This window comes from Eschrichtius robustus, chromosome 16 (assembly GCF_028021215.1).
Source record: "Eschrichtius robustus isolate mEscRob2 chromosome 16, mEscRob2.pri, whole genome shotgun sequence".
Lineage (NCBI taxonomy): Eukaryota > Metazoa > Chordata > Mammalia > Artiodactyla > Eschrichtiidae > Eschrichtius > Eschrichtius robustus.
Window position 1 is genome coordinate 70,307,964 of NC_090839.1, and position 24,729 is coordinate 70,332,692.

Consider the following 24,729-nt stretch of genomic DNA (forward strand, 5'->3'; position numbering starts at 1 on the left):
CACCTGGAAAGATTAACAGGCCAGGAGAATAGCATGTACTAAGGCCCTGAGGGAGGTCTTGGGGTGCTCAAGGAAGTGGAGTCAATAGTCAATAGTCACTAGATACTGGAAGATAAAGAATCTTGGTATGTTAAAAAAAAGCATGTCAGGTATAAGTGCAATCACCTTGGAAAAGTGCTTGGTAGTAACTACTATAGCTGAATATACACACTTCACCAGAGATGGGTACCTGTGCTCACCAAAAGCCAGGAACAAGAAAGCAGCACCCTTCGCAACAGCTGAAAACTGGAAACAATCCACATGTCCTCAATAGTAGAAGTGATGAATAATTTAGGTTGTGTTCTTCCTACAGAATAATGTCAGCAAGTAGGATGATCAAACTATAATTAAACACAACATGGATCAAGTTCACAAAGACAATGCTGATCAGAAGAGCCAGGCTCAAAAGATAGACATTGTATGACTCCTCTTAGATAAAGTTCAAAATCAGACAGAGTTACTCTGTGGTGCTGGAAGCTGGGACAGGTGTTGCATTTGGGAGATGCCATAACTGGAGGGGCAGGAAGGGGGCTACTATTTCTTGAGCTGGGTACTACTTACATCGGAGTGCTCACTTTGTTAAAATTTATCAAGGTGTATACGTGAGATATGTGCGTGATATGTGTATTATACACCAATAAAATATAGTGAAAGCATTCTGTGGCTACAAAGTGACATCACCTTTTCATTACAGCTGCATTACTGTCACACACAATGCAACACAGCCACTACTATTTTGGGGCCCTATGTGCCAATTTTCCACCTGAGAAGTTCCAACTGGAGGGGACACTTGACAAGGTAAACCAGTTCCAGTGAGTCCCCAGAGAGCGAAGAAAGACCAGCACAGGAGCTGGCCCACTGGTCTCTTCAGAAGGAACTTGAAGGAATCAAGGGAGGAAGCATTTTCTCCCAGGTAATCTCCGAGTTCTGAACTGCCTCCCCCCCCCCCTTGCATTTCAGGACCAGAGAGGCGCTCTCCCAGGTTCCAAGCCAACCAGAGGGTTCTGAGGCCAAGTTTACCACTAGGAATGTGTCTTGAGACAGCCCCAGGTTGGATAGAGAGGGCTATGCTGGGGCCAGAACATGCGGCAGCCACAGCCTGTCAATGGCAGAGTCATAGATCATTAAGTGCAGCGGAAGAGTATCATTATCTTAATTTACAGATGGCCCAAGGGAAGTTAAGTGGCATTCTTGAACTCACATCAGCAGAAGTCAGTCTGAAATCTGAATTTCTTGATTCCTGGCCCAGTGCACTCTGGGTGTCAGTTTCCTTGTGGACACAAGAGAGGGTAGGATTAGATCATCTGTAAATCTCCTCTGGGTCTCCCAGTTCCAATGAGCCTTCTGAATTCCTGCTGAGTGGGAAAGGATTTCAAGGATGTCTCAGGAAAAGTGGTTTTTATACCATTCAGCTTTGCTACAGTTAACTAGTGGCTGCCAACACACACACGCACACACACATGCACACTCATGCACACACAAATACACAGGCACACACGTGCATGTGTACTTGCACACACACACACAAATACACATGCTCACATCTTGCCACAGTTCTGAGGTAGGTTTTTAGTCGTCATTGCAGAGCGTTGAGGGTCATGAAGGGAGGCCAGTGTAGCATGGAAGAAAGAGCACATATTTTCAATTTAAGCAACCCTGAGTTCCAGTCTTGGAGTGTGTCACTTCCTCACTGTGCAACCTTGAGCAAGTTACCGATGTTTCTGAATCTCAGCTTCCTCCTCTGTAAAATGTGAAATTTGAAGTGCTGACCCATTTAGCACACTAAATAAATGACAGGTATGTGCTATCTGTGTGATGATGAGTCCCTTAAATCTCCCTATGCCTCAGTTTCTTCCTCTGTTAAGTGGAAATAATAGCACCTATCTCAAAGGATTATTGTGGGGGTTAAATTAGATAATAAATGTAAAATGTGTGGCACACTGGTTTGTACATATTAAGTGTTCATAAAGTATTAGTTCATGTCTGAGGGAGGGGGTACCCCCTTCCACGTGCTCCTGAGAGGCCTATTTCTGGCAAACATAAAGGTTCTTAAAAACGGTCCCCTTTTGGTCCCCTCTAGGAGGTAAGAGGGCAGCTTAATACATTACAATGGGGAAATAGCCCTGGTGCTGACGATCGATTGTGATGGTAATACTGCAGTCATTATCTGTGTGGTTGCAACGTGACTTCATGTCCTGTATCTTCTTTACTTCTCTGGCAGCTCTGCAGCTCCCATTTTTACATTTAAGGAGTGGGAACACTTGCATGGGTAGGTTGGGACCCGGAGTCCAAGTGTTCTGCCCTTTAAAACTGTAGCATTCCTCAATGAATTTGGAGCCAGGTTTAGGTACTGAAATAAGATATGTACAACCGGGCCCCTCTCCCTCCCTGCCAACCCAATTCACCTAATGGCAAAGTATTCTATGAAACAAAGCTAATTCCTCTCGAAGACAGGGGATCCCAGAATCCAGCATTTTGTCTGGACTCCACAACAAACACTTTTTCTGAGACTTGCCTGTCTGAAGGTCCTTCTCTGTGACTTTTTTTTTTTTTTTTAATCTGCCCTTTTTCTCTTTTTTTTTTTTTAATTTATTTTATTTATTTATTTATTTTTGGCTGTGTTGGGTCTTCGTTGCTGCACGCGGGCTTTCTCTAGTTGCGGCGAGCCGGGGCTACTCTTCGTTGCGGTACGCAGGCTTCTCATTGCAGTGGCTTCTCTCATTGTGGAGCACAGGCTCTAGGCACGCGGGCTTCAGTAGTTGTGGCATGCGGGCTCAGTAGTTGTGGCACACGAGCTTAGTTGCTCCGCGGCATGTGGGATCTTCCCGGACCAGGGGTCGAACCCGTGTCCCCTGCACTGGCAGGCGGATTCTCAACCACTGCGCCACGCCACCGGGGAAGCCCTTCTCTGTGACTTTCTAAGATCTGATTGCTGATTGGCTGTGAAGGGGGACAGAATTCGCCACCCCAAAGTATGCGTCTTGGGCATAAGAATCATTTTGAGCTGGTTATTTTTAAGAAAAAACAGACACCGGAGAAGCCCTGAAAACTGAGTAGAAGTCACGTTTTGTAAGAGACATTGACATTTATGAAGGAAACCTCCGTCTGTAAGGGTGTGGCCCTCTCTGTACCAGGAAGAGAAGGAGGACTCTAAACCTCTATCAGAGGAGAGGCAAAGACTTAAATCTGCATAACAACAACGAAACTCTGCAAAACAACCTTATCCTTGTTTACCTGGTAACCTCCCATAACGGACCTCCTCCCCACCCAGCCCTCCCTCCCCCAATCTTCTTTTGTCTTTAGCTAGAGATGGTATTTAAGATGATGGCTTGGGCCATTTCAGGGAGTTACTCAGTTTTCCTGGGCATCTCCCATGTATACAGGAGGTAGACATGTTATTAAACTTATGTTTGTTTTTCTCCTGTTAATCTTTTATTATGGGGTGTGTGTGTGTGTGTATCTGGGGCGGGGGGGTGTGTCTCAGCCTCAACCTATAAGAGTAGAGGGAAAATTATTTTTCCACCCTTACAGCTGCTATGTGTGTTCAGTTCTGGACTTAGTCTCCCAATCTCTTACGTGCTTAGTTTTTATGGGGTCTTTTTTTGTGTGTTTTCCCCCCTGCTGTTAAGTAATAATCACTCTTCAGCTCTCTCAATTTGCTCTCCACTAATAACCTCTCTATCAGTTTCCTAAGAGCCCTCCTCAATGAGAAAAAAATACTCAGATTTCCAATCAACCTCCCCTGAAGTCACAGAAGATGGGAACTAAAGGGAAAGAAAAGCGATCCTTGCTAAGACTGACTGACGCTGGGATGGAGTGCACATTTGGGGTCGAGCCCAGAATTCCTGTTCCCATTCTGAGTTGGCGCTTTCATAATTATCCAAGTGAGAAATTCTTCTTTATTTTTGATATTAAGCTCTTCCTCTCCTGGAAGATGACAGCATGATGCAGCCTGTGTCTTCGTTTATCCAGCCAGTAATGTGTGAATATGGCAAAGCCCCTGTCCTTGAGGAACAAACAATCTAGGGTGGAGGATGTGGGATGAGTATAAACAGATCACTTCAGATGCAGACAACGCACATGAGAATGAGGTTCTGTAGAGAAGGGCTCACAGAGCGGAGTGTAATCAGCTCTAGACTGGGGAGCAGGGTCAGGAAGGCTTTCCAGGAGAAATGACCCTGAAGTTAATTAGGGTCACATCCCCAGAATGGGAGGGGCCTTCCAGGCAGCAAGACCAGCACATGAAAAAAGCAGCACAGGCGAAATGGAACAGGTCAAGGAACTGTGGAATATTCAGAGAAGCCAGAACAGGGGTATAAAGGGGATACGTGTAAGATCTGAGGCTGAAGAGACAGGCAGGGCTCAGACGGTGGGGACTTTGTCTGCCAGCTAGTAAGCTGATCTCATCCCATAGAAGGTAAAGAGCTGCTGAAGGGGTTTCAAGAGAGAAGTGAATTGTTTTATATGCTGACTAGCTGCAGTGTAGAGAGTGGATTGGGAGGGGTGAGACTAGAGACAGACCAGTTGGGAAGCTATTATAGAGGTATGAGAGGACGGTGACTTAGGAAAGATCAGGGTCAATGGAATAGAAGAAAAGTGGATGGATTTCAGAGTTTTAGAAGGGAGAATCTGCTGTGATGAGGAAGGAAAAGAAAAGGGTGATTTCCAGCCCTTTGTAAGAGAAAGAGGTGGAAGAAGAAGGAGGGGGTGAGGAGAGATTATGAAATGACTTAGGTTGGGTGGAATTTATCCTTTAGGGTCCTCATTCCAATTTCCTTCAGGGGACCACTTTCCCCCTGCCCCTCATGCCCAGCTGGCCACAACACGTCTTCTAGTGTCCCTTATAGGGTTAAGAATGGACATGTGACTTCTCTTTTGGGAACCTCAGTTTCCAACTGGAAAATGAAGGGACTAAACTCTCTGGGCTGGGATACTTCCCTCTTCTCCCAGGCTGCATTGAGTTCTCCTTTCTCCCCATCTTGCCGCAGTGTCTGTGTCAGTCTTACACTGCTTGGCTTTGGCTGTATGGAGTTTGTATGCCCTGCTTTCCCAAGTCGACTCTAAGGTCCTAGAGGGCAGGGCTGCCCAGTTCTCCTCTGCAACCTCCTCTCTGCAACCTCCACCACTGCTACGAGGAGGTACCCCACGCCCCACCCCAGGACAGAGACGTCAGTGTTCCTGATCCGGGTCAGGTTCCTTCTCACTGTCTCCATCATCTTTCTACTCCAGAACTTCCAGATGCTGAGTCTCGAACCTATTTTCTCTGTGACCCAGGTTGGACTTCTTGTCTCAGTGCCCAGCTGGGCAGGACTGGGGATGGAGGAGAAGAAAACTAATGAGAGAAGAGACATGGTTGGAGTCCTGGCTCCTGGGGAGTTGGATCCAGGTCCTGTGTCTTAGAGGTATGTATGCATATGTATATGTATCTATGTGTGCTTGTGTGTGTGTGTGTGTATAGCATAGGATGTGTTTCTGGTTTTATTTTTTTCTGTACTAAGGTGTATGTGTCTGCATCTACATGACCACGCATAAGTCAATGTGCACATTAGCATCTGTGTGTCCATTAGTGTTCATGTCTGTCTATGTGTGAGGGTCTCTTTGTAGGCAAATGTGTCCACATGTTCCCATGTGCCTGTATGCGAGTGGATGCATGTATATATGGTGGTACATGTGTGAATATATGAGTACCTCTGTGTGTGTGTGTGTGTGCTTTGTATATAAACAGAGGCAGCATAGAGTGTCCAGTCAAGAGCAAATGCCCCAAATTCAGGCTACCTGGGTTTAAACCCTGAATACAGAATTTGAAAGCTATAAGCCCTTGGGCGAGTAATTCTTTAAGCCTTGGTTTACTCATCTCTAAACTGGGGGTAATAAAAGTACATATCTTCAGTACCTAATGTGAGGGTGGAATGATACAGTGTCCACAGTGCATCTAGGGTGATGCGCAGGACATGTTAAAATGTTAGCTGTTACTAAGTTATTCATGGCAATAAATATGTAGGTGACTGAGCTTGAGGGCCCAGCTGAGGATCTCTGTGTGTGACATGTATCTTTGAGCATGTGAAGTTGACGTGTATATCTGTTGCAAGTGTATGTTGGTACGGGTGTGAGTTCTGGGCCTGAGGGTCAGTGGGAAAGTGTGTGTGAATGTGATCTGCCTGTGCATGCCTCTGTGCATGTTTGTGTTTCACCAGATTGTGAACGTCTTAGGGGCAGGGACTGTGTTTCCTTCATTATTTCACCCAGGCCCTTGGACCTGGGACATAACAACTGCTCAGCAGATTAGTGTTGATTGAATGAACGAAGTAGACTGAATATTCAGTGGCTCTTACTCGTAGGGATGCCCATTCATAGAAGACAAAAAGCTGTAACTACCTTGGTGATAGGCAGACAGATGGAGAGGGAAAGAGAAACTAGGAACTAGATGGATAGATAGATAGATAGATAGATGATAGATAGATGATAGATGATAGATAGATGATAGATAGATGATAGATGATAGATAGATGATAGATAGATGATATATAAATAGACGTTAGACAGACAGATAGACAGACAAAGGGGGTTCAGTATAGTTAAGTGGAATCCCATGTGCTTTACACCAGAAGAGATATTAGAGGTTGTATGTTCCAGGGAATTCCAAAATTTTGCCCTTGGTAACCCTGTGGGTTATCATGGAGTTTCTTTGGGGGTTTGAGGAGGGAAGCACAGAACGGAAGAGGTAAGTCCCCTACCTGACATCAACAAGAGTCTATTTGCTTTTAATCTCTATATATTGGATGTTCATGTAGACCTGTATTTAAAGAAATAGCTCCACTAGAAATGCTGTGAATCTTGCTCTAGCCAAGCCCCTTTTTTTCTACAGAAGGGAGAAGATGAGCCTCAGAGAGGGGAAAGATTAGGACCTCTGACCTCCTTTCAGGTCCAATCCTAGCATGCCACCTCCCGTGGAATACAGTAGTTGTGAATCCTCTAACTTACTGGGAAACAGAAAGCAATTCCTCTTGGGAACCTCCCTTTCAAAGAAGCCACTATCATAGTGGTCTTTTGGGAGATCTGTCCAAGGAACACCCCGATTTATCTGAGACCTGCCCCCTCAGGTCGGCCCCACTGGCTCTGTGCTAGATGAGCCCACTCGCCTGCCCTCAATGACTGGCCCAGGGGAAGCACTCATACCCACAGGGAAATCAGATTCCCCGGGTGCAATTTGGATGTGGGATACCAAGATGCCAGGTGGTCTCTGTGGTCTCTGAATTAAGAAGTGATAAGAAGCTGCAATGTCCATATTTAATCAAGGATGATGAATGAACGGGTAAAGCTAGTTTCACAGAGAGAGGGGGGAAATGAAGGGAACACACAAAGATAAGCAGTTGTAAAGGCTGCAAGGTTCTAGGGAGAGTGACAGGTGGAAAGACAGACAAACTTCAGTTTCTCGTGGTTCTCCTTGTGCAGTCAGGCTGTATCTTCTGTCCTTGGACTTGGTGCTCCTATATCCTTATAATTAATTCCCCTCTGGCCTGAGTCCATTGGAGTGGGTTTCTCTTTCTTGCAAGCATACCATCTCTGAACAACGTGGCACTTTGGAAAGTCTCCTCCTGGCAGATGAATAGGCTGTGCCTCTGGTCACCTAGCCCTGATCCTGTCACTTTCCCTGAGGCCGGCGTGGAGAGGCCTCATGCATAGCATTCTCTACCTGTGGCATCTTCGTGGAGTCTTTGTGAGGGTTCATTCAAGGTTTCCAGAAAGGGACTTCACCCATCCCCCAGGCTCTGCTGCTACATCCCCATGGCAGAATTGATGCATCATTTTTTACTGGGACTCCCTGCTTAACCCTTCAGAGCAAGGGCCTCACTATTTACAGCTAGAGGTGTGGTCTTGGGTGACAGCATCTCTGCACCCAAACTGAGCATTTCTTCTAGCCTCCAGGTCCCAGGGGTAGGGGTTTGTGTAGTTTTAGGCATGTCAAAGCATGTCTGCAGCGTGGTGGGGGACAGGGGAGCAACGGGCACCAGTCTTCCCCAGAACAAGGTCTCCAAAAGTGGCCCCTTTACAACATGTTCCCATGCATATTGTTGAAACCGTGATGGAAATACACCAGAGGAAGCGGGGTGAAAGCAAACATTGGTCTGTTCAATTCACTGGCAGTCAGAACAGGGGGTGTTTGGGAAGACCGTGGGAGGTACCTTTTTACAAGCAATTCCCCCGCCCCTTCCCCCCATCGACACAGCCCCTCTTCCCTGAAGTTATGAACGCGTGCTATACTTGTAGCCACAGAAGCACGTCGCAAGTTTGCTTTCAGGATCCTGCTAATGAATGAGGAAGTCAGGCCAGCCCAGGTGACAGGGCACCCATCAAGAGAAAAAGAGGAATACAAAGGCACTGAGAGTGTTAAACAAGGGAAAGCTCTTCTTCTTCTCCAAGCCTAGTCAGGCCTGGAGACTGTCTATGTGATTTGGAGAGAGAACCAGCAGAGCTGAAGGGTGACTGGAAGACATCGCCAGAGGGAAGAACACGAGCTTCAAGGCCAGATGCCCAGCTGAGCTCTCAGAGCAGCCCGGCCAGGAGGACAGGCAGGAGAAGCACGGGCCAGGCCACCAGGAACACTGAAACGCAAGAGAGGACTGTCAGGTGCTGGGCTTTGGAATTCAGCAGCCAAAATGAGGTGGCATCCCTATCTTCTGTCTTACAAGGATGACAAAGGCAGAGTATCCTTAATATTTATTTTGGGTTACAGCCCCTGGGAGGTGGCACAGGGCCATGTGGTAGAGGCAAAGCTGTCTCACCACCACCAAACACTTCATTTTCCTCTGGGCATGTTGGAAGGCACTTTTCCCCACCTCTTTTGCAGGTAGATGGGACCATATGACTGAATTTGGCCAGTGGAATGTGGGTAGAAGCTGCTTCTAGGCCTGGTCCTTAAAACCTCCTACATAATTCTCCATGCTCCCTCATCCATCATCTAGGGACCAGATGCAGAGGATCCAGGAGAGGACTTGCAGGGGACAGTAGAGTTGCCAGAAGTTTCCACAAGCTAAGAACCTGAGTTCCTAATGACTGCAAAGGCACTGAACTGCATCCTCCAGTGATTTAGTGGGAAATAAACTGTTGTATAAAAGCACAGAAAGATGGGGATTGTTTGTTACAGCAGCTAGCATTACCTACTATGACTAATACTGAAGAGGCAGAAAGACAGGGAGGTGAAAAAGCACTACTTCCGTTGCTTGACTACTTAGCTTAGAATCCTAGCTCTGCAACTAGCTGCGCAGACCCAGGCAAGTTATTGAAGCTCTCTGCGCCTGAATTTCCCTATATGCAAAATAGAAACATTACTAGCAGCTATTTCTGCATGAGATTTTTGTAAGGCAAGTGAGTGAACTCATAGCAAGCATTTAGAGCAGTGCCTGGCACATGGTAAACACTATGTAAGTACTGATTTTGAAAATTAGACTCTAAGATCTGGGAGGTTGGAATCATATCTCTTCTAAACATTACTGTATACTCAGGGTTAAAGAAGGGCTTGAATCCTGGATCATAGCTGCCTCATATTGGAGGTCCTGGGAGAGGCATGCACCGCCCCTTCCACCCAATACCAGATTATAACGGCCCTCTGTCCCCTAAATTTCGGAGTAACTTGCTGGTGTCCTTAGGAGGGAGGGGGAGAAGAATATCATAATTCTCAGAAACATATTAGTATATGACAACCAGCTTATAATTATGAAACACTGGTTGATGTTCAATTAATTCTAAAACATCAAAAATGCTTGTGGGAGATAGCAAGCAATGAAACCATAGGTGTCCTCTTGTGGTACTCTGCTACCAGGTCAGAGTGATTCCCTCCATTTTCAGAAGGCTCCAGAATCCACTACCCACCAAGAAATGAGTCAATTTGGCAAAGTCTACTGGGAAGCCAGGCTGTTCCAGGCACTGTGCTAACCTGAAGGACTGGAAGAAATGAATGAGATTGAGGTCCCTGCCCTCAAGCTGCTTCTGGTCTGAGCCCTAAACCCCCCCTCTCCAATGAGCACTGCTTTTTTCAGTGTTGTCTGAATGTTAGCACTGAGCATGGAGAGGACAACTTGAGATTATCTGGAAACTTTTAGACTGCTATCTAGTTGGAGATTTGAGGATGGGTAGAACTTTTTCATGTCTGGGTTCACCAGCATAGGCCATTTTGGGGGATAGTGAAATCTTAATAGCATTGCTTTCCCTTTGGACCAAAATACATTTCTTAGATTTGTCTTCCTATTGAGCTCCAATGCATCCATCAAAAGCCCTTTCAGATGTCAACACATGCCGAAATTCTCTCCTGACCTTATCCAATATGGTTAATTACTCTTCTGTGTGCCCCTTCTGCGCTATCTACTTGCTTGTGATTTATTTGCTTATATGCCTATCTCATTTTTGCAACTGGCATTCATTTTGCCTACAGGGCTTATTCCACTAATATTTGCACACCTGTCTCCTTTTTCTCATTTAGTTCAAATACCACCTCCTCTGAAAAATTTTCTGACCATTTATCCATTCTGATGTTCATTTTCCTTCCTATCTTGGTAATAGAACCATCACACATTGGTTGGGCACATGGCCACCCAGGATAAAGACTATATTTCCCAACTCCCTTTGCAGCTAGGTGTGGCCATGTGACTAAGCACTGGCCAATGAGATGTAAGTGGAGGTATAAGGTGTCAGCTTCCAGGACTGTTCCTTAAAAGTCATTGACTTCTTCCAAGTTCCCTCAGTCCTGGCCTAGATATAAAGATTGGTGCTCTGGCTGCCATCTTGGACCATGAAGGTGATGGCCACACCCTAAAGATGGTAGAGGGGTGAGATGGAAGGAGGCTGGATTCTTTTTTTTTTTTTAGAACCCAATCCCAACTAATATGTGTGGCATGAGTAGTTCCCATCATAAAGCAGCAAAATAATTGCTAAAATTTTCACCAATTAGTGACTCAAGAGAAAGTTCCTGTTGAGGGGGGAATTATCTGGCCAGTGCAATGATTCAGGCCTTTAAGTACAGGGGAAATGGAATTGGTTAATTATTACTGCTTTATAGTAATGCCCTACTGCAGAAGGATGAGTAACTGAGGAGTTTTAATTGTTAGGGCCAAGTGAGAGAGCCAGAGGGTCTCTTTGGTAGTTAGTTAGCTTGTAAGAAACCCTTATCTACTGCAAATAGGAGAGCAGATACAGCTGAAGAGCAAATTTGGGCTCAGTATAGTTGCCAAGCTTAAAAGATGGTTGAATGCCCTGTCTAGGCAGCTTTGCTACGATGTCAGAGCTCTGGTTGGAAAAACCTGGGGACTGAGGAACATGGGATGAGATCATCTGGATAGAGGCTCCTAAGGATTGTGATTCTTCTGATAGCCCGGAACCAATGCCCTCAGAGCCTACCTCTCTTTATTAGGAGCTAGCCTTCCCCTATCCATGAAGTGAGTCTGGATTCTTGATGACCTCATGGTGCTGCCCTGTTAGCCCTGGATTGCTTGCCTTGTGGACTTCATTTATGTGTGAGAGAAATAAACTTCTGTGTTATTTAAGGCGGTTATTTAACCCTAACCCATACTGGTAATTTTCTATCACATCACTCTCCTCTATTTCTAAACTACGTTCTTAACTTTTTATTATCTATTTCTCAACTGGAACACAATCTCCGTGAGGGCAGGCACCTGGCCTGTATCGTTCACCATTATAACTTCAGTGCCTAGAACAAAGACTAGCACACAGTAGGTGCTCAATAAACATTTCCTGTCTAATGACTGGCTCTCCTGCTGCACTGTGAGAGCTCATCTCTAGAGCCAGTCTAGGGTCTGATTCATTTCAGGGTCCACAGTTCTTGGCACAGGGCCTGGCACGTAGAAGAGGCTATAACTAAATATGCACTGAATTAAAAAGAGGGAGAGTTGGGAGGGAGGGCTGTGGGAAAGGCAGGAGAAAATGATGTACCTGCAGTGCTGGTGGCTCCACTCATGACACCAAGAGACTGAGCACCTGGAGACAAGAGCAGAAGGTGAGGGTTTCCATAGTCATGCTCCACTGACTGTGGCACTGTAGCCACAGTTGCTCCAAGACCTCCTGGACCTGGCCATCACAGTCACGGACAATCCACATTGTGGAATCATCTATTATCATGCATATGAAACTTAATCCTCCTGACAGATTTGTGAGGAAACTGTTCTCATCCCCATTTGACAGATGAGAAGACTGAGGCTCAGCAATGTCCGCCAGTAAGTGGAAGAGCTTGGATTTGAACCCCAGTCTGTCTCATTGCAAAGTGGAAGTTCCTAGCACCTCCTCCCCCCTCCCCTAGCTACCCTGTGACAACACATGAGGCAATAAAAGGACAGGACAATTCCAGGCAGAGCCTTCTTCAGGAGACAGCCTGTTTACTCATCTGGAGAATGCCAAGTGGCAATAGTGCTTACGTCCTTAGACTGTTGTGAACATTTCATGTGATAATGCATATAAATGTGTTTGGTATGGTGCCAGGCGCAAAGTATTATTATTACTGTTACTATTATTACTGTTATTAATGTTACTGCATCCTAATTTCTCTAGGACAAAAAGAAATGTTTTCATTTTTTTGGATTTCTTGATTCTGCCATTCCAGTGCGAATAAAAACCATGACTAACTACCACAGGTACTGCTAACCCGTGGGATGGAGGGATGAAAATTTGAGGAGCACTTGGAAAGCTTCTCCTATGTCATGCCCCAGAACACCGTAACTGGATTTTGAGAAGCACAGTCATTCCCCAGAAAACAAAGTTGGTTCAGGACTTAGACTGAGTTATGGGGACCTGGCAGGAGGGAAAAGGCAAAGGACACACGCTTTGGAATCAGACCGAGCTGGGTTCAGTGCTAGCTCCAACTGCTCATGGGTGGGTGATCTTGGGTGAGTCAATCTCTCTGAGCTTCAGTTTCTCACCTGTAAAATGGATGCATCTGGGGAGGATTAAGTGAGTCAGTGCATGCTGAGAGCTTAGCCTGATCTCTAGCGCACAGCACACGTGGCAAAAGCGATTATCATTACCCAAAGCATCTCCTGGAAAGATGCATTCAACAGTGGGGGGCACTGAGGAAGCAGAAAAAGCCCTGGGTCGTTAGGTTGGTGACCCCAGGCATCTGCAGTTAACTGTCAGCACTTGGCCAGCTGGTGTTATCACCAGGACGTGGCCACTTCTTACCTCTGCGAGTGATGGGTCCCAGATCTAAAACACGGGCTGGGTCAATAGCCACTCCTTCACTGCGGAGTTGACTTCTTGAGCAAGACTGTGGGGATGGAGAATTCTCATTATGTCAAAATGTAAAGGCACGTTCCTCTCCAGACTCCTGCAATGGGCAGCTCCGGCCCAAGAATGCAGCCTCACCCACTGTATGATCCTAACTCTGATGTTTGTTTTTCTCAATCTAGAGAATTCTCACTGTCATGTCAAATGAACCTGGGTTTGAATCTCTTCTCCTCTCTTTTAGTTGTTTAATTTGGGACAAATGACTATACCTGTCTACTATTATTAAATAGTATCTTCTTGGTTGTGAAGGTTAAAAGGAAGTATGTCTGCAACACACAGGCACATAGTAAGCACTCAAGAAATGCCAACTCTTAGCAGGCGGTGCTAAATCTGGGTTAAGAGCGTGGGCACTGTAGTTACACCTCAGCCAGGGCATACCCCAGCTCTGATACTTTCTAGCTGTGTGGCCCTTGGGCAAGGGACCTCTCTGAGCTCAGTTTCCTCATCTGTACAGTGGGGTTGCTAAAAGAATCTACTTAAAGTGTTGCTGTGAGAATTAAATTAGATAAGGCATATAAACGTTTTAGTACAGTGCCTGACACAGAGTAAGCACTAAAAATAGTCAACTATTATTAAAATCATTTAAAATGTCCTGGGCCAAGGAAACCTAGAGGACAGGCTCTTTCGTCTGATATACTTCCTGGGGACACAAGGATTGCTTACATGTGGGCTTTTGGAGGCTTAAAGTACATCCATTCATCCTTCTTTTTTCCCTCTCTTCCTCTATTTCTCCTTCCCTCCGTTCCATCCATCCACCCATCCATCCATCTTTCCATCTCTTCATCCATCTAACTTTCTTTCCCTTTCTCCCTTCCTTCCTCCTTTCCCCTCTCCTTTCCTCCCTCCCTTCTTTCAATCCATCCATAATTCCAATAAGTATATACGGAGGTACCAGGCCCCATGTCAGGCACTGAATAGTTGTTCAGTCCAAAGAGATACTCACCGGCTGGCACTGTTCTTTAAGAGAATCGCAGAGAGAAATCTCACAATGCAGGAAAACTAGGTCATAATTTCCAGCAAACATGAACATCTGAACTGAGAACCGGCTTTCCGATGACACCCCATTCTCTTCCACGTAGATAGTGGAATCACGTTTATTTGGGCAGCTGGGAGGTGACAGGGGCAGGGATTTAACTTCTAGAGCAACTCAGGGGGCCTGAGGCCCTTGGCTGCATCTTTAATTTGTATCCAGTATAAAAACAGCATCGGAGAGAAGAGCCTCCCCACCTCCCGCCAAGTGTTTTCTCCAACCTATAACACAGACTTTTATTCCTCCAGGTTTCCTCCACAATGTTACCCATAAGCCCACACGGTTTAAGTTTTGGGGGGCACAGTCCCTGGAACGAGACAGACTGATTTCAAATTCCAACCCAACCCACTTTCTAGCTAAGCGATCGTGAGCCGATTACTTTACTGAACCTCACTTTTCTTATCTGTAAAGTAGAGACAGGAATATGCACTTCCTAGGGTTGATGTGAGCATTTAATGAGATAATCCTTATGTTCTGTTTAGCACAGTGCTTGGCATACAGCTAAACTCTATGATAAATATTAGCCAGTATTATTACCACGGTTTGAATCATGATCTATAGATATGCATTTCCCTTTGTTTTTGCTAGTTAACAATATTCAATAATATTTTGTCCCATAACACGCTATTTTCATGTTGTTCAGTTAGTGTTAACATCTGTATAAAAGTCCCGTTTTTGAACTATGAACCTATTGCCAACGTTATGAAAGATACTGAAATGAAAAATAATTGGCATTTCTTTACCCTACACACCTATTTTCTATTAATCTTTTAACGCTACAATTTCAGGAGTGATATTTCTGGGTCACAGGGTATGGTCATGATATGTAATACCGAATTATTTTCCAAAAGAGGCAAGCCAATTTACGCAACTGCCAGGCAGGGATGAGGTGATCATTCTTCTCCACCCCAAACCTCATTTAGGCCAAAAGATAACCCCAGATTGTCCGGTACCTGTTTTTGATGATGAAATATCTCACAGGGTCATTCATGTCTCCAGTGGGCGTGGCATAGCAGTTCCTCAACACCAGGTTAAATCGGGATGTGTCCCCTCTCTCCAAGATGGCACCCACATAGAGCATGGATTCAACAGACAGCACGACTGCAGCCCCTTCATAAGGAGATGTGTAGTTCTGGTCTTGGAAGAGGGCCATCCTGACAGTGAACTCTCCCTCCCCGTCCACACTGATGTTCAGGGAACTGAGAACAGAGAAACCACAAGAATGGAAACTTCAGGTTTTGACCAGTGAGAACAAAATCAATCAAGTCCCACACCTGTGTCGGGTTATGAAGGCAGAGGCACATCTTTGATTCCTAAATGAACTATTCAATCACTTACTTAAATCAAGCATTTGCTACCTTCTAGGCACTAAACTTGACAAACACATGAGTCTGGCTCCAGGATTCCTACAAATTCTCCCTGCATCAGACAGCAGACATACCTCCTTCACTCAAAGAACACCTCCGTCTTCTAACCTGTAGAATAGGGCTTGGGACCAGTTCTGTGGGCTCACAGTTTTTGGCAGCAGACCTCTTCCCTCCACCCCATAGTCTTCAATGAAACACCAGTTTTAACAAGATAAATAAAATGGCTTTAATATTTTTTTTTTATGAACCTTGGGCCCCAACACATTACAGACTGAAACCTAGAAACTGAACCAGAAGATTTCTAATCATAACCCTGCCATTCTGTGAGCCCAGGAGGCAATAAGGGAATGGGAAGGGCATCTTGGGTTTCTGATACCCCCAGAAGGTCCCCCAGCAAGTCTAGGAATGCTGAGGAGTTCCTTCAACAGGGCCCATTCCAGGCACAGCGATACAGCAGTGAACAAAAGACAAAAGCCCCTGCCCAAACTGAATTCCATCCAAATTGCTATTTGGTTCTATTTCTCCTGAGTTATGGGCGCTGTTTATCCAATCAAAGCTCATCTGGCTTAAATCCCACATTTGCAGGGAAGCCTTCCTGCCCCCAACTGTCCTCCCCAACCAAGATTAGGTCAGGGACCCTTGCTCCCTGATCCCACAGCACTCCGAGCCTACCCCACACTGCGTGCACCTCACTTGTAAATAATTTTTGATATAGTTAGTTGTTTAATGCCTTTCTTCCTCAAGACAAATGAAATTGTTGTGCATTTTTGTTTCTTAGCGTATTTAATTAACACTGTTTCATGTCGTTGTATTGTTTCATAGTAATAATCTTTAATATCCACAAAATATTCTATGCCTGCCTTGTTCATGCTGAACATTCCTCATGCATAATCAACAAATATTTGTGGAATGAATGAGCGAATGAACGGAAGCTCCTGAAGGAGGTGGGCGGATCCTGTGGTCATCATAAGATGTCGTGAACTTCAGGGTTATGGGTCAAAGGGTAAGGGTCAGTGCCATACCTTACAATGGGCTGCAGGGCAGTTTGGAGGCTGACTTTCATGTCCAGCGGGTAGGCACACTGGAAGTTGATGCTGAGGATGATGTCTCTGATGATGAAATCGTTGACCAAGGAGAGGGTATTTTTGTAGATGGCATGGGTTTGGTTTCTCTTTGGCATAAAAACAAGACCACATGTATGTTTATGTGGATGAGGGTACAAGTGTATCTGGGATTCGGGTCTGTGTGACTCCAGAGTTGATGCTGTCAGTCAAGCTGACACCCTGCCCTCTGACCTCAAGGAGGCAATGGGCCTCCTCCCGCAGTGGCACTGCCACTTTACGGGAAGGGGACTGAGGACCCCAGATCAAAAACTAGAACAATAGATTGTTGACCCTTGGGAACAGTCAGGAATCACCATGCCTGGTCCTCTGTGAACCTTTCCCACCTCATCCCTAAGTGAAATAATCATAATCAGCTTACATTTACTGAGCTTGGGCATCAAACCTATTCTCAGCTCCCTCCTGGACAAACATGTGTAAGCTCACATACCTCTAGAGGCCCATGGAGGCTAAGTGACTTGTCCAAGAGCTCCCAGTTACTGAGACAGGCCCCACCAGCCCAGCTCCCGCACTCTGGCAGCAGTGGGGTAAACACCACTCACCTCCAGAATGTTTCCGCAGGCACCAGCCTGGGTGGGGCTGGTCACCGATATCCAGTTCTTCCCTTCTCTTTGCATCATGCTGCTGCAGTTCCGGTTCCGGTCCTGAAGGTAGGCATGGACCTCGTCCCCGAAACCCAGGCCTCCCAGCAGACACTTGTCCAGGGACACTTTGATCTCCTTGGCCCCACAGTCCAGCTGGGGCTGCAAACTGTGCACATCTGGAAAGTTGGGAGAGGAAGGTAGGTAGAGTGGACAGGGGTCTGGAAGTAGTGGGCAGAGCTCACACTTTCTGCCCTTTGGCAAAGCCACCTTGCCCACCGGGAGGCTGGGGGGACTGGAGGGGGCCTGGGAGCCACGTGGGATTCACACCCAGGCTTGTGGTAGGCGAGGTTGGCAAAGATGCCCCTGGTCCAAGATTTCCAAGCATTTTGTGTGCAGGCTTGGTGAAGGTTCTCGTGTCTGGTTCCTATTGAGCTCCAGAGCAGGTCGCCCCAAAATATGCCTAATGGTACATTGATTATTTTGAATTAAAGTTACTTAAGGTACAGCTAATGCAAGAGTGACACTCTGACCCTCCTCTCTGTCTCCCTGAAGGCAGGAAATAAGTCTCCCCTGTGAAAGGTGCCCTCCCTCCATCTGGAGGTAGAAGGACACCCTTGTCGCCAGAGATGGGGAACTCGGGCTCCCTCTTCTCCCTCTGCTTAGAACACCCTCTCCTCTACAGGGCCTGCAAGTGTGCTCACAGGAAAGCAGGCTTGTGCCCAAAGCAAGAGTCAGAGGCCCTTGTTAGAGTCTCAGAGGGAAGGAGATCGTCTCAGTGGGAAGCTCATCCAATCCCCACCCAGGGCTTAGGGCGCATCTGTGGCATGTCTACCCATGGGTCACCTGACGGTGTTTGCTTACCTACTGGGATGAGAAGAACATCACTTCCAGAGCCTGCCCATTTGGACTGCTCTGATTGAATTCTCATAAAAACCCTGCATTGTGGGTATTTTTTATTATTAGCTCATCCCCATTTTACAGATGAGGACATTAAGGCTCAGAGAGTGTAGGCGGCTTGTCCCAGGCCCCAGGCCCCACCTGGCCAATCCAGAACTGGCACAGGAGTCTGCCCCTGTTCCTCATGTATAGACTCTGCAGATATTTGAACACAACTTCCACACCTGCAGAGTTCTCATCCTCAGTACCATTGTCCCTCGTGGGTCAAGCCCACTCATTCCTGAGGCCCTGGTCCAGTGGCTGACCTGGAAATGTGCTCCATCCCTGCCCCCCCCATCCTTGCAAACTCACTGGCTTTGTGCACTCTCATCCCCTGACCTCGGCTCCATCCCTACTGCCTCTGGTCCACACCTTGTCCAGACCCTCTGAAGTTCCCTCCCTCCTGCCCTGCCCACCAGGCCAGCCCAATCCCAGCGCTCACCGGAGATATTGAGGTCCTGTCTGCAGAAGCAGTCCCAGGTGTCGTTGACGAAGCGACACTCCTCATTGGGGCGGCAGGTCCTCTCACAGTTGTCCACTGTGGTGGTGGGGTCTGGGGTAATGTGCAGAGGAAGAGGATCAAGATGCAGAGCAGGGTGGACCTGAGGCCACCAAGGCCAACCTTGTCATTCTACAGGGCACAGAAGACTTGTGCCACGCTTGGTGGAAGGGTCAAGCCTCAAACTCGAATTTCCTGACTCCTAATCCAGTGAGGTGAGAACCTCGGAGGTGCCATCCTAGTGCTTTTACTACAAGGCAGACGCTGTTCCCAGTACTTTCCATGCATTAGCTCGTTCATTTCACGTGGGGACCACATGGGGGTGGGGGTAACATAGCAGTTAAGCATTTGGATCGTGGAGCTGGGGTGCTAGGTTCAAATCTGGCTCTGCCACAATTCCAGCTCTGTGATGTTGGGAGAACTGCTGAACGTCTCTGTGCCCCAGACCCCTCATCTGCACTAACAATATAGTGCGTGTCTCATCAAGTTGATGGGAGGACTAAAGGAATTAATGGTTTAAAGTGTTTAGAACAGGGGCAGGGGCACTGTAATGCATGCCATGTTGCTGTTATTTTTGCCATCGTCCGTTTTTTTCAGATCAGAAAACCAAAACTCAGAGAGTTAAATTAAACTGCCCAAGTGAAATCTAAATCTCAATGAGTCTGAGTTCTTAATATGATGCCACACACGTGGATAGATGTATCAGGAGATTTCACCTTCAAATCCGAATCTCTGGCTTTACTTGAAATGCTGGAAGGTCTGGCAGCCCTTGGGCAACATTCCCAACATTCTGGGCAATAACTGACAGGCACTGAGTCGAGGCTGTTCTGCTGAGTCTCCTCCTGACCCGCTCCACTCGCTCTACCAACCCTGGGCACTTCACCGGGTAGCCCTGCTCCCCTCACCTGTGCAATATCTCAGATTACACTGCGGGGTGCCCTCCAGCCGGTACACGTGGTACTGGCCCGGGCAGGCCTTCACCAGCACCTCCGTCTTCCAGAGGCAGCAGTTGCCACTCCAATGGGCACAGGCGGTACGGCTGACGATGCCCTGCCCGAGGGTGGGGTGGGTGCCATTCAGCCACATGGGAGCAGCCGTCTGGCAGTGGTACACGGGGACGCAGTCCTCCGCCATCCTCACTCCTCCATCTCCCACAAATCGGTACCAGCCGTGCTTGTCACTGTCACAGCTCTCGACTTGTTCCGCATCCTCTGTGCTTCGGGAGGGTTCATCCAGTAGGGTGTAATTCTGGCAGGGGTCAAAACAGAGCTGGGCCTCTGGGGTGCCAGGGGCTCCACAATCCAAGTCCTGCTCATAGGAACTGGCACTGGTGGGGTTTCTGTAACCTGGAGAGTAACAGTACGCTTAGGTTTACAGAGAAACCCCAGAACCTACAGGGTTTTTTATCCCCGACACACTTTGTTTTGGAAATGCTAGGGGCCCCAGTGAGGACAAGTGGCACGTGATCCATTCATTGAACATCAGCCTTCATCACCCTGGGGTCAGAATAATAATGAGGCCTTTGTGTGGTATATTACAGGCATTAAGAACATCAGGGTCATTAAAATGAATAAAGTAGAAATGAAACTTGTCAGAGCCCATTCCATTCCCAGAAGTAACCATAAATTTGTTGTACAGTCTTTAGACCCTTTCTATGCATATGTTTAAAATAGTTTTTTTAAAATAAAAATGGGTTTAATGCTGTAGAGCTTGTTTTTTTACACTTGCATCTTTCTTTCTTTCTTTCTTTCTTTCTTTCTTTCTTTCTTTCTTTCTTTCTTTCTTTCTTTCTTTCTTTCTTTCTTTCTTCTTTCTTTCTTTCAACATCTTTATTGGAGTATGATTGCTTTACAATGGTGTGTTAGTTTCTGCCGTATAACAAAGTGAATCAGCTATACGTATACATATATCCCCATATCCCCTCCCTCTTGCATCTCCCTCCCATCCTCCCTATCCCACCCCTCTAGGTGATCACAAAGCACCGAGCTGATCTCCTTGTGCTATGCAGCTGCTTCCCACTGGCTATCTATTTTACATTTGGTAGTGTATATATGTCCATTTCCACTTGCATTTTTTACTTAATATATCATAGACATTTGTCCATTATCAGTAGATGAAGATCTAACACAAGGTTTCTCAGCCTCAGCACTGTTGATGTTTGGGCTGGATAATTCTGTGTTGGGGGCTGTCCTGGGCACTGTAGGATGTTTAGCAGCGGCCCTGAGCTTTTTTTACTAGGTGCCAGGAGTACTCCTCCCCGAAGCTGCCTCCAGACATTGCCAATTGTCCCCTGAGAAGCAAAATTACCCCCCACTGGTCTAACAGGACCATTTCTGATTGCTGATCTCATGGCTTGTAACAGATTCAGGGACTGTGGTGCGTGAAGAGGCAGACAAGTAAAGCAGCGGTGGGGTGGGGGGCGGAGGAAGCCACAGGCTGCTCAGTCTGGGTTTAAGCCCAGCTCTGTGCCTGCTGACTGGGTGACCTTGGCAGATGGTTTAACTCCCCTGAGACTCTTCTGCAAAACAACACCTGTGAGCTAATGGCGCCCAAACTTCATCCATTCCCACGCCTCAGGTCATGACGTTTGCCACACGTGTGTCCACCTGTCCTATTATTTATTTCATGTGTTTCTTTCAATGACTCTCTTTATAAGTTCGTTTCATCCTAAGGAATAATATCTGTGATACCATAGGTATGATGTACTAGTTATTTTGTTTAATACCCATGAAAAAAAGTATATATAGCTATCAAAAAAATTTTTTTTTTGCTGCGCCCCTCGACATGCAGGATCTTAGTTCCCTGACCAGGGATCGAACCCGTGCCCCCTGCAGTGGAAGCTCAGAATTTTAATTACTGGATCACCAGGGAAGTCCCCCAAAAATTCTTTAAGAATTTCTGCACCCTCGCAGTCATTTTGGGATATGCATGCCCCATTTGGGAAAATAAAGCTTTAAAGGATTGTTGGCTGGTTAAATGAGATAGTAGGTGCAAAATGCCATGCACAGCACCTGGGGCCTAGTAGTTTAAGCTAGTTGTCTCCTCTAGTTCTGATATGTTGAACAGTGTGGGTGCCTTAATGATGAATTAAGTATATCCTACCAGGATCACAACACATTCCTTTTTTTTTTTTCCCCTGATGCACAAGCTACTTAATGGGTGACTGTGTGCCCAGCACCGATGCGCTGATTGCTAGGGCTCTGTCCATCCCCACAAAGCTCGGATCACATTAGAGGGAATTTTTAGAAAAGAGATTTTCGAGCCTTGCTTATGCACATGCTTGTTTTAAGGAAAGGAGTCACTGCACTTGTTATTCTTGGATTATTTCCTGCACACACTGTATTTTCCCAAGGGAGGCCATGAGCTGAGTCCCTCTAGCCCCCTCCACAGGTGACACGGGCAGAAATTTTCACCCTTGTGTTGAGCCTGAGAGCCCTTCCTACAAGCATCTAAGATGCCCAATCCATGGATCTTTGGAAGGACCACAGAGAGATCACTAAGCCTAGTCCTTTCATTTTACAGATGAGCAAACTTGTTCGGAAGAAGGAGAGGCGCTGGCCAAAACAAGGCACAGAGTGACTGGGTGATTCATGTCCTCATGAACCCCGGGCTCTCTGATCGCCCCCATATCCGGGCACGGGAAGTTATGTTAACTGGCTCCCACTGTCCTTGAGGGGGAGTTTCTGATTTGACTCTTTGAGAGACTGTGACTGGATTCCAGCTTCTCTCATCTTGTTTCCCTCGACTCTTGGCTTCTGAGCCTTTGCTTTAGTCATGCCCCTGTCTCCTCACTGACCCTGAAGCACCTTCTCTGCACTTCCCTGCTCACTCTCCGGGTATTGCAGGGCATCTGAGATGCCAGGTGAGCAGAGCACTCACCTTGCTGCTCTGTAGATGCCAGGGTCAGAATGCAGGAGGCCAGGGCCAGCCACAGGACAGGAGCCATCCTTTCCATGAGCTGAGACATGCGCTCACTCAGTGGCCCGCAGATTATCCATGCAGCGGGGGGCGGTGTGGGAGGAAGAGACCCAGATATGATCAAGGAGACAGAGGTTGTTCCCTTGGGTGCATGCAAGGGTAAGAAGGGAACTCACATCAGTTAGCACGTGTACTAAGCCCCTTGCATACCTTAGCTCATTTAAGGCACCGAACCACCCTCAGGGAAGGTATTATTATTCCTCCCATTTTACAGATGAAGAAGCTGAGACTCAGAGTAAGTTAATCCCAGAAATATTCATTGAGCCCCTCCTATGTGTAAGCACTGTGCTGGAAGTGAAATAGCTTGCTTAGGCCCACATTCTTAGAGATGGACCGATGGCTTCCTTCACGAAGGGCTGTATTGCTTTAAAGCAGGTGTGACTTGAAGAAAGGAGGTGGTATAACAGGAGCAGGAGACTTGCCAAGTGGGTGAGATTGACAGCAAGAGAACCAAAGGCAAGCTTAGAGCCAGCCAGGACTGCAGAATGTCCTAGAAGGTCTCAGGGTAGTTCCTACTCAGGTCAAGGTAGTGGCTCCTGGAGACTGGATGGAGGGGGGCGGGTGACGGTGCTATGAATACCTACAGACAAAAGTCACGGCTTCCCTTTCTCAGTTCTGTGCATCAGGCACTGTGCTAAGAGAGCCCAAAGTGTCCTCTACGTGTGTAGATGCCTGTGAGGGTGAGACCATGTCAGATTGAGCCTAGGGCTTGCGCCTTGCACAGTGTCTGACGCACAAGAGTTGCTCAATAGGGGTTTGAGGGATGAATGAATAATAAACGGGGAGGGAGTGGATAGAAACAAAGAGCTGTGAAGAGCCTATCAGCACTCAAATAAATAACACTTCCTCTTCTGGGAAACTCTCCTCAAATGGAAAAATCTCTGGATAACTTCGTACAGCCTCTGGAAGACTTCAGTTGAAGATAGAGGTCTGTTTCTGGAAGGGATAGCGTGAATATGTTATGAGAGAGCGCCCGGGACTGGTAATTCTTAGAGATAAAATCCCAAGTAGAGGCCTGTCTTCTCGGTGGGGTGTCCAGGGACAAGGGTGAGGGGGCATCTTTAGGCCTGGAGCAGCCAGCAGGTGCCTGGAGTCATGGCTGAACTGGACATAGAGTGATAACTGGAGCCCTGGACAAGGGCCGGGGTCCAAACTCCTTGCTGGGTTCTGAAAGCTTCCAGAAACAAACAGCCCTAGCAATCCCAGTGAGTCAAGGGTTGGGGGAGGCCCCCAGGATCAGGAGAAAGACTGCTGGGGCTTGAAGCAGGACTTACCTGGAGGTGAGAACACAGAGCATTCCTCCTCCTCCTCTGGCCATGGGAATCCTAGCCTGCCGTGGACCGTCCTTTTATTGCAGTTTCCCACCCATGTGGCTCTCCACGATTGGTGCAGAGGTGTGACTGGAGTTAGCCTGCCAGGCATACACTGGGCTGGTTGGGTGCAGGTAAGATAAGCAATTTACCACAAAGGATGGTGAAGGAAGGCCCCTTTGTTCTCCCGCCATCCCCCTGCATGTAAACCCTTTCAGCAGTCCCTCCTTCATGCAAATGCTGCTCTATAAACAAGAGCAGTAGGTACTGAATGCTGAACACGCTGGGCACCGCTGAGTGCTTTGCACCCATTACTTCTGACATTTAATCCTCACAATAAACCAATGAAGCTGGTACCATATTTATTACCAGAAACCAAACGCTAATCAAAAGGAAGGACTTGGATATTAAAGGATTAGTATCCAAAGGGAAGTGGAGAGAAATCAAACACACACACTTGTTTGCGCAACAGATTTCCAATTGTACCTTGTGTTCCTAGCTAATCACCTTAAAGCACTTCTGCTTTTGTGTCGATGCCACTCAGCTTGAAGTCAGTTAGAGCAAGGGACTAAGTAAGG

At 46.9% G+C, this 24,729-nt stretch overlaps 1 protein-coding gene across 1 annotated transcript; it reads right to left on the bottom strand.

The window, feature by feature from the left end:
- Positions 1 to 8,148: 8,148 nt before the first annotated feature.
- On the bottom strand, positions 8,149 to 24,135 carry GP2 (glycoprotein 2). The gene is made up of 11 exons (XM_068565928.1): positions 24,116 to 24,135; positions 22,743 to 22,923; positions 19,769 to 20,209; positions 18,807 to 18,917; positions 17,387 to 17,604; positions 16,746 to 16,894; positions 15,310 to 15,555; positions 14,270 to 14,432; positions 13,222 to 13,306; positions 11,983 to 12,027; positions 8,149 to 8,642 (listed from the first exon to the last, which is right to left on the bottom strand). The coding sequence occupies exons 2-11, from the start codon at positions 22,828 to 22,830 to the stop codon at positions 8,584 to 8,586; spliced, it is 1,605 nt and encodes a 534-aa protein (XP_068422029.1). The 5' UTR covers positions 22,831 to 22,923; positions 24,116 to 24,135; the 3' UTR covers positions 8,149 to 8,583.
- Positions 24,136 to 24,729: the final 594 nt, after the last annotated feature.

Bases quoted from the DNA above. Each gene is read 5' to 3' on its own strand.
- GP2 (XM_068565928.1), bottom strand. From the start codon at position 22,830: ATGTCTCAGCTCATGGAAAGGATGGCTCCTGTCCTGTGGCTGGCCCTG. The intron at 17,605-18,806 runs GTGAGCGCTGGG...CCAACTTTCCAG, and splicing joins ACAGGACCTCAATATCTCCG to ATGTGCACAGTTTGCAGCCC. The intron at 15,556-16,745 runs GTATGGCACTGA...CTCTGTTCTCAG, and splicing joins GCCCTGCAGCCCATTGTAAG to TTCCCTGAACATCAGTGTGG.